The sequence below is a fragment of the Colletotrichum truncatum genome (genome assembly GCF_014235925.2).
Source record: "Colletotrichum truncatum strain CMES1059 chromosome Unknown Contig_0003, whole genome shotgun sequence".
Classification (NCBI taxonomy): domain Eukaryota; kingdom Fungi; phylum Ascomycota; class Sordariomycetes; order Glomerellales; family Glomerellaceae; genus Colletotrichum; species Colletotrichum truncatum.
In genome coordinates, this window is record NW_027222400.1 from 681,064 (window position 1) to 689,814 (window position 8,751).

Here is an 8,751-nt window from a genome sequence, read left to right on the forward strand (position 1 = left end):
TATCTATCATATAGGGTAAGGTGAGTATGTATAGACAAAGTGTAAAACTCCAACCGATGTCAAAACCAACCATGTAAAGAAAAAAAGAAGAAAGAAACCAAAGAAACAAAAAGTCCGAGTTACTCGCTCATATCAAAATCCCAAATCATGCACATAATCCCTTTCGTTTTGTACATGTCCATTCCCATAAAGTCCATTTCACACTATGTTGCAATACATCATGACGAAGTCTTCTCAATCTCCCTCACACCCGACTCTTTTTCAGAGAGCCCATCACTGTCGTGTCTCTGCAGGCTGCCGACTTTGGTCGAGCTAAACTTTCTTGCGGATATCTTCCGCTCGAAAAGGATATCCAGTTCGGCATATGTACGGCCCTTGGGTTCCGGGAGGCGGAAGTAGGACCACACAAAGCAGAGGAAGCAACTTCCGGCCCAGAAGAAGCCGCTCTTGGCACCCCAGTTCCACGCCGACGGGTTCAGCATTTGAGGCGTGAGGATATTGGTCACGATACCCGTGATGTTGTATAGGTTTCTAGCCAGCACCACCGTCTTGGTCTTGAGACGCGTCGAGCTCAACTCCGCGACCAAAGAGTAGCACACCGGTCCAACTGTACAATCGTAGAAGAAGGTGTATACAAGGAGTAGACTACCGATGGCCCACTGAGCGCTGACGTTGGTGCGACCTGCAAGCGAGGCGAAACCGATAGAGCCGAGAATCACCGTCATGGCGAGCTGTCCTGAGAGGTATAGCGTACGGCGGCCGAAACGTTTCATCAGAACCCACGAGAGCATTGTTCCGACAGCACCAATGGCGTACTGGCCCAGAGACATGCTGAAAGAGTTCTCCACAGCCATGCCAGCCTGTTGGAAGAAATAAGTTGAGAAACCCATAAAGGTCGCGCCGCATAATGTTTGGACCGTCCAGGTGCCGCAGACGATTTCGGTCCTGCGAAGATCGATGCCCTTGAAGCAGTCCGCGTAAGTGGTGCCTGCCTGAACGGCTTTCTCGAGTTCGTTGGTGTGCACCATCATCGAGATGGTCTCATCAGGGTTGAAGTCCTGCTGCGCGTTGCGGGAGGTAAGGCGGAGAAGGGCCTGTTTGGCATCCTCGAGACGCTCCTTGCGGACAAGCCACCAAGGGGACTCGGGGGCGAAGAAAATGCCGATAATGAGGGGAATAGGCCACATCCATTGCAGAGCGAATGGAATCTTGTAGCCCCATTTGTCGGTTCGCTCAACCATGGCGCGCAGGACAGCGCTAGCAATCAGCTGGCCAATGACCCAGCAGAGATTAACATAAGTAGTCTTAAGAGGTTTCGTTAGTTGAGGTTATCGTCAGCAATAGAGAGTCCGGAAAGACATACCAAGTAAGCTCGCAGATGTGTAGGGCAGACTTCAGATGCGTATGTGACGGTAATGGTCTGGAAGATACCCCACGGGATACCAATGAGAATCTCTCCTACCAACAGCTGAGGCAACGTCTCCGCGAAAAAGATGATGAAAACGAAAGCAGTAACTCCAATCAGACCACCAATCATGGTCTTACGGTAGCCAAAGTGGTCAGCGATGATACCGTTGATAAAGAGACCCGTAATCTCTCCCGCAAGTGCACCGTTACTGAGACCGGACTGCCAAGCAGAGGTCAGCTGGTACGATCCGTCGGGCTGAAGTTCTCCAAACTTCTTCTGGAAGACCGGGTAGGCGTAGAGGTTGTTGAGGAGGGTCTTGTCGAAGCCCTCCATGATGACAGCGGTGCTGAAGAAAATAGACCAGAACACGGCCTTGGGGTATAGCTTGATGGATTGCATGAGGCCCATGTTGCGCTCCGCCTCGGTGGCGGCAGCGGCTTCGGAGGCGACACCGAGCATGTTGCCGTCCGCAACAGAGGCACGGTGCGTAGTCTCGGGGTCGATATGCATCGGTGAGGATTGCGCCTTGGGCGCAGAAGTGAGGCCGACCATTGTCGCTGCTTCGGCGCGAAGCAAAGTCGCTCTTGGCGGTGATTGTCTAGAAAAAAAGTTCGTAGTGCGACTCCGAGCCCGACGTACCAAAGAGAGAAACGAGCTGATATGCTGAGAAGAGCCAGGTATCCTAAAGCTGAATCTGGCGGTCGATCGCGATGAAGCTGTTGGGGCGGTGGCGTCAAGGCAATGATAAGATGGGACAAACAGCCATCTTATATCTTTCCAAAGTTTCGATAAATCCGCTGTCCTCCACCAAGGGATGGTGATGATGCTCCCTTCAGGAGACGACCGGGTTGTCGTTTGACGTTTGGTGGCCTCTCACTGGTTCGCTCAAATTCATTCGAAAGTGGCGTGGAGGAGCACGCGGGGTGGTGTTGACCTCATGGGCCACTTGTGTCTTAAGTTGCTAAGTTCCTCAATGCAAAAGAAGAAATCCTGCCGGTTCCCTTTCTTTAGTCCAACTTGAAATCCCGGGCACTAGGACGTGAGACATCCACTTTCTCCACGACCCATTGGCTCGCGCGGGGAAGAGATGGCCTGGGATGGATGGTCTGGGGGGGCCACTTCGTGTGTGCGTGTGTGTGTCTGCGGGATGGAATGGAACAGAGAGGACTCTCTGTCACCAAGGAGGATATCACCCGCCTCGTCCAGTTGAAAAAAAGATCTGCTAAAAACTCAAATGGGGGTCGACATTACTGGAGCAAGGCGAGACATGCAGCACAGTCTGGACTCCACGACCGTGTGGTCGGCGTCACCGCGGATATCCCTGCGCCATGTGGCGTTCCTGATGCCTCATCGGGGCGTAGTGCTTTTCCACGCTGGGTAAGGCCTCTGAGGCTGGAAAACTTGATCCATGTTCTTCCAATCACGATCAAGAGAATATTCGGTACAACCACCCACCGGCAATTGGAGCGAAGGATTCTGCGAGATTTTGGTTCCCGGATTGGCCAATGGGGGGTTTACTTGACGTCGCTGAAACCAGGGGCCCTTGCAGATGAACCAGGGTCAGATGGGACAAAAGTTTAAAGGTAGAATTAGATGTTGATACAATATGTGCTCACCTCCTTTTCTTTTTTGCTCTTGGGGCTGTTGAGATCTGACGGATCGACACTGGTGGGAGGGCGGCTACTTTTCTTAGAACCCGGTTGGTACAACATCTTGTCGCCGTGATCTGCCCCAAGACAATAGTGTCTCAGGGAAGCCTCGGCGTATGTCGTAAGAACATGTGGAACTTGACAGTATCAACGAGATATGCGACAGGATTCCAGAGTCTCGAGCATTCTACGCGCGACTGTGTACTTCCCTAGCGGCTGGGGTGTCTGAGACCTTGATTCTATCCTTTCCATGACTCCAGACTGTTGCGGTTCCAGGTCTTCGAAAGCTTAAAGAAACAGTTGGGCCTATCACGAGGACTGGCCCGATCAAACCTGCGATTCAGCACACCACATCGACGCAAGATCAGTTCTCCCCACGGGGTAATCGCTCAGCAGCAAGTGATCCGGGGATAGACGCATAGGTCAACTGAAGCAGAACTTTGAAAGAAAACCTTTATAAGACTTGCTTTCCACTGACAGCATCTTTGTTTTCCTCCTGTTGGTAGTTTGGGTGGGCACTTCCCCGCACTCTGTGAGTAGCTTCAGCCCCCACGACGGTCGCCAAGTCCCGAGAACCGTTGATCCCGTCCCTGTCAGCTCCACTGCCGGGCTTTGGTAAACTAGCCATGCAAGCTCCTCTTTGACCGATTCAAAGTCTGGCCAGTGTCGTAGTTTCTTTTCTAGTCGGATTGTAATCCCTCAAAACCTCAGCCGTCGTCGTATGGCTCTTTCTTCTTGCGGCACCATCATGTGTTACGGGCCTGATATGCCATGATCGATAGCTCGATGCAAGGCCTGTGGAGACATCACCATGTCAGAAAACCCTCAACTTTCAAGAGTCCCGGACCAAGCTCCGGCAATTTTCATGAGTACATTGATCGGCAGAGTCAATATCACTGTTCCGTTGCCGAAGGATCAGTGGAGGCGTTCGCGGAAGCGGCTGTAGGTCGGCCGAGAGACATGATCACGGCCATTCGGGTCTGGACCCCAAACTCAGTCGGAATGCTAAGTCATTGACTTTGGGGAGATCTTAATCATGCAGCTGAACTTTATCGCCAACTGGAAATGGTGATGAACTGAGGTTATGGTAGTCAATTGCTGGGTGATCTAATATTTTTGATAACACATGCACTTTGAATGTTTTAATCGAAGAAGACATGACTTGGGTCTATGAGCTTGTAGTGCGCGTCAACGAACAAACTCTATATAAAAATTGGATCCGTAGGCTGCGCACACATGCCCGACTCCTGCGATTACGCGATTTATGCCTTCTCGTTTGCACAAAGTCTTTTTTCCGAGATATGCAAGTCCAAAAACGCCTTTGATATCAGAGTCCGAGAAAAACGTCAATCACGCTTGAGAAGAATTATTTCAAACAGAAAAAAAAAAAAAAAAGGCTCTTGTAAAGTTTGTTTTTTATCGTTGCTGTAATTGCGTTGTCTTGGACGAGTCTAATCCGCCAAAATCAGCCAGGCATAACGACACCATCAGCTGGATAAGCACCGCCAACTCGGGCATTGAGGTGACGGGCACTACCAGTTATATAGTCAGAAAACTCGGGTGCAATCGCAATTTTGCAGGAATATGTCGCTCATCTCCTCCTGGCCGCTTTCAAAAGGACAAAACCGCAATTTGATACGTCTGTCAGTCTTTTTGTGACCGTAGAGACAGCACTCTCGTATTCGGATTCATCAATTAGCCAAGAAATCGGCATCCTCGGCGGGCTGATTTCCATTTTAGGCTTGGAAATATGGGTCTCATAGCGATGAACCAACACTCGGAAACGATAGATGGGCCAAAGGCGCGTTCATGGTAGAATGGCATCTTGGGCAGATCTTGTAGGATCATTGAGTCTTTCTCAGTTCGTAATCAATGGGCTTTTGGATGGATGCAGTCATTTCTTAACTCCACAATCCTTTGTTCTTTAGGAGACCAACGAATCATGGTTAACCGACGCGCCCCATACCTGTGCCGCAAAGACTCGCCAGGCGCATTCGTATTCGGATCTGGGGCTATTCAGTAACTGGCTTATCGTTATCGCGTATTCGTTTTGCTCCTTTAGATGCCAATTCGAATTGAGTATATCGTCTAGATCTGAGAGTCGGTTTGCTTTCTTGGAATAGATATAAAAGAGAAGTATCGAATGCAAGTATGTGAGACAAAGGACAATCCAATCTATCTGTTGTGGCAATTGGGTTCATCTGATCAACCTTGAGCTTCATTTCTTTTCAAACCGGCTGAAATTTCTAAAAACGCATCATTCTTTCTAGCACTTCACTTATCAAAATGGTTGAGTATTCTTCCAGCGAAGGCCAGATGCTTCTGGCCCGAGATGCCACCTTTGAGAAGATTCTTCACAAGGGAACGTCGCGGGACAATGTAGGCATGTCGGCGATGCTGAAGAAAGATCATGAAGCTCAGCAAGCAGCCTCGGACGAGTACTTCAAACATTGGGATAACAAGAGTGCTCAGAAGGAGACAAAGGAAGACCGTGATGTAAGTATGTTGGTTCCCTGATGATTAAGTGGTAGGCTAACTCGCCTTTCATCAAGGCCAGAACTGCAGACTACGAATCTTTGACAAGACAGTAAGTTATTAAACATTGCCTTTTCACGTCTCAGCCACGTTCTGACAGTATTTCTTAAAGATATTACAACCTCGCAACCGATTTTTACGAGTACGGTTTCGGAGAAAGCTTTCACTTCTCCCGGGCAGCCATAGCCGAAAACTTCAAGCAGAGCATCATTAGACACGAACACTACTTGGCGAAAGCGATAAATATCAAGACGGGCATGAAGGTCTTGGATGTTGGCTGCGGTGTCGGTGGACCGGCTCGTGAGATTGCCAAATTCACGGGGGCTTACATCACCGGCATCAACATCAACGAATACCAAGTAGAAAGAGCAACCCGCTACGCCAAGAAACAAGGCATGCAAAACCAGCTTCAATACGTACAAGCGGATTTCATGGTAAGTTGGTTGTGAACCGATAAATGGCATAAACACTTCGTCTAACGGTGGCCGTAGAAAATCCCTTTCGAAGACAATACCTTTGACGCAGTTTATGCGATCGAAGCCACAGTCCACGCTCCCTCCCTCGAAGCAGTCTACTCCGAGATCTACCGCGTCCTCAAGCCTGGCGGTGTTTTCGGCGTATACGAATGGGTCATGACCGAGTCCTACGACAACGACAATCTCTCCCATCGTAAGACCCGCATCGAAATTGAGCAGGGCGACGGTATTGCCAACATGGTCAAGGCCTCCGAGGCGGTGCGCGCTTTCGAGGCCGCTGGCTTCGAGATTCTGGAGCATGAAGATATGGCAGAGCGGCCGGATCCCATTCCGTGGTACTGGACCCTTGATGCCGGCAGCTGGCGACACGCGCAGACGATGGGCGATTTGTTTTACACTTTCCGCATGACTGGGCTGGGAAGGATGGCGACGCATTACTTCCTGAAGGCTATGGAAACATTCAAGCTCGCGCCGCCGGGTGTGATGAAGATGTCGGATAGTCTGTGCGTGGCGGCGGATGCGTTGGTATTAGGCGGGAAGGAAAAGATTTTTACGCCCATGTATCTCATGGTCGGACGGAAATCTGAGAAGACGGAGTGATGGAATGACTCCTGTTTGCGAAATAATTATAATAATAAAGGATAATTGTATTAATCAGGATGTAAGGTACTGCTGCAATGGTGAGAATACGAGCTTAAAAGGTTGGCACAGAGGCCACCTGCCGAACGCCTATAACCTGGGCTGAGAAGTAGCAGTTTCGGTTCCACACGTGATGGCTTTCCCGGGAAACTTGTCTCGATCCAACCTCACTTTTGCTATAACTATACGACTACGTTGTCACCCCCGGAGTCCATCATTCACCCTGTTTTGTTTACTATTCACTTTGCGGGCATTCCTATAGAAATAACAGGAACAGAGGCAACAGAGACGTTTATAAACTTTAGTCAGGCTCAACACTTCCATTACTTCGCTAGAGATCATCACCACCATAACTAACAACGACAAAACGAGATACCCTCTGCAGCAAGAGCAAAAGTAATGGACGAACAGGGAATCGAACCCTGGACCACTCACATGCTAAGCGAGTATTATACCACTAAACCATTCGCCCATTGGATGATTTCGCCCGGACTTGAACCGGAGACCTTCAGTGTGTTAGACTGACGTGATAACCAACTACACCACGAAACCATTGATTGTTGAAAGTCCAAGCGGAGGTTCGATATATGCTGGAATGGTGTGGTGTGGTGGGAAATTTGAGTCGTGAAGCGAGAGGAAAAAACCCTTATGTGGGGCCGTTCCGGACCTGGGCACCGTTAAATCGGTGGGTCGGCCGGGACTCTCGGCCGATATTCGGATATGCTTCTTTCACAAGATGAGTGATCACAACGTTGCTAGCGAGGATGCGGCTTTCATCATGAGCAATTTCCTTCACCCGACAGCCGCCCTCCATAAGTGAAGGTTTTGACAGCTTAACAACGTGGTTCACGGAATAACACGACCATTGCTCCGTGTGGCGTCGTTGCCCATGTAGGGAAATAACTCAGAAAGATCTAGCCCGACCGCGCGATCTATGGGTTCACCAATGCAGGTTCGGGTGGTCACTCCATCTAATCTACAGGCTGCTGTGGCTTCAGTGCCTCGCCGACCACACCAACCACACCAATAATCATGACATGGGTGCATCTTTACTAAAGACGGAATGAGGGGTAAGGTGTCTAGTCCCTTAATCAACTCAGCTGTCAATCTGCTACATATGTATTCAGCCGTGACGCGTATCTGCAAGGTTTGTTCAAGAAGCCTGGCTTTCAACTTCTCCCTCCATAACACGTCGAATTTGAGTCTTCACCGAGGACCTGGGTGTTATTTTGACTTCCGGGAGTGCTCGACTGTCTCCATGAGCTTATTCTCACTGACCCAACCAACAGCAGCAATGCATAAACATCGGACCCATCTACCCCAGTTTGCGACATCAAAGTGCCTTTGCCGACCAAAGGAGTGTCTCCCCCGCAGCCAACCCATTCGCCTAAGTGCTTGGAAGAAGCCAATCGCTCCTCCTGCATGTCCCATCACCCCCCATCCCACTCTGTAGATGTACAACCATCAAAGCTACCCAAACAACGTGAATCCCACGCGGAATTCCCTCCATTTCGCTTGGAAGCTGGATCGCTCACCTTGGCTGCCTTGCATCACTCCTGCACCAACTGATTTCTGTATCTGGTCAATTTTCCCCCCGTCGCCCATCGTGGTCCGGACCTGCAAATTTCCACCACTCCCAGAGAAGCCTCATTCTTAGCCGTCTCTTGGCGCAGCACTCCCCAACTACATGGTTGGGCCAAGGGGTCCTGGTCCGGCATGTTGGACGATAATCATTGGCGATGTCCACGGTGAGGTGGACAGGGTTCTCCGCATGGAGCCATTGGAAATGCTCATGACGTGAAAAACAGAGCTGGTGATGTGGTTGAGATTTTGCGAGCTTGGGATCCAGCAAGGTCGGCTGTAAGCATCCTGCGGTGTCGTGGTCCTCATGTATAAGTAGTGTCTCCGGAAGTGGTCACTTCTTTTTGCTTTTCCTAGAAAATCATCCCTTAAGCTATTCTCTTGGGTGGTTCCAACTCCCACCAGCTTCTACCTGTCATTGAATCCATTTGTTCTAGCCATTGTCATTATACCATCGGCCACA

General features: G+C 49.9%; 2 protein-coding genes across 2 annotated transcripts; one reads left to right on the forward strand and one right to left on the reverse strand.

Annotated features, from left to right (window-relative positions):
• Positions 1 to 218: 218 nt before the first annotated feature.
• Positions 219 to 1,960, reverse strand: CTRU02_205061 (MFS maltose permease; the record flags this gene model as incomplete). Its single annotated transcript, XM_036724350.1, has 2 exons — positions 219 to 1,304; positions 1,364 to 1,960. 2 exons carry the CDS (start codon positions 1,958 to 1,960, stop codon positions 219 to 221), a joined length of 1,683 nt encoding a protein of 560 aa, XP_036583977.1.
• A 3,383-nt stretch (positions 1,961 to 5,343) lies between these two features.
• On the forward strand, positions 5,344 to 6,668 carry CTRU02_205062 (uncharacterized protein; the record flags this gene model as incomplete). The annotated part of the gene is made up of 4 exons (XM_036724349.1): positions 5,344 to 5,553; positions 5,610 to 5,644; positions 5,705 to 6,026; positions 6,084 to 6,668. The coding sequence occupies 4 exons, from the start codon at positions 5,344 to 5,346 to the stop codon at positions 6,666 to 6,668; spliced, it is 1,152 nt and encodes a 383-aa protein (XP_036583976.1).
• Between the last annotated feature and the right edge of the window lie 2,083 nt (positions 6,669 to 8,751).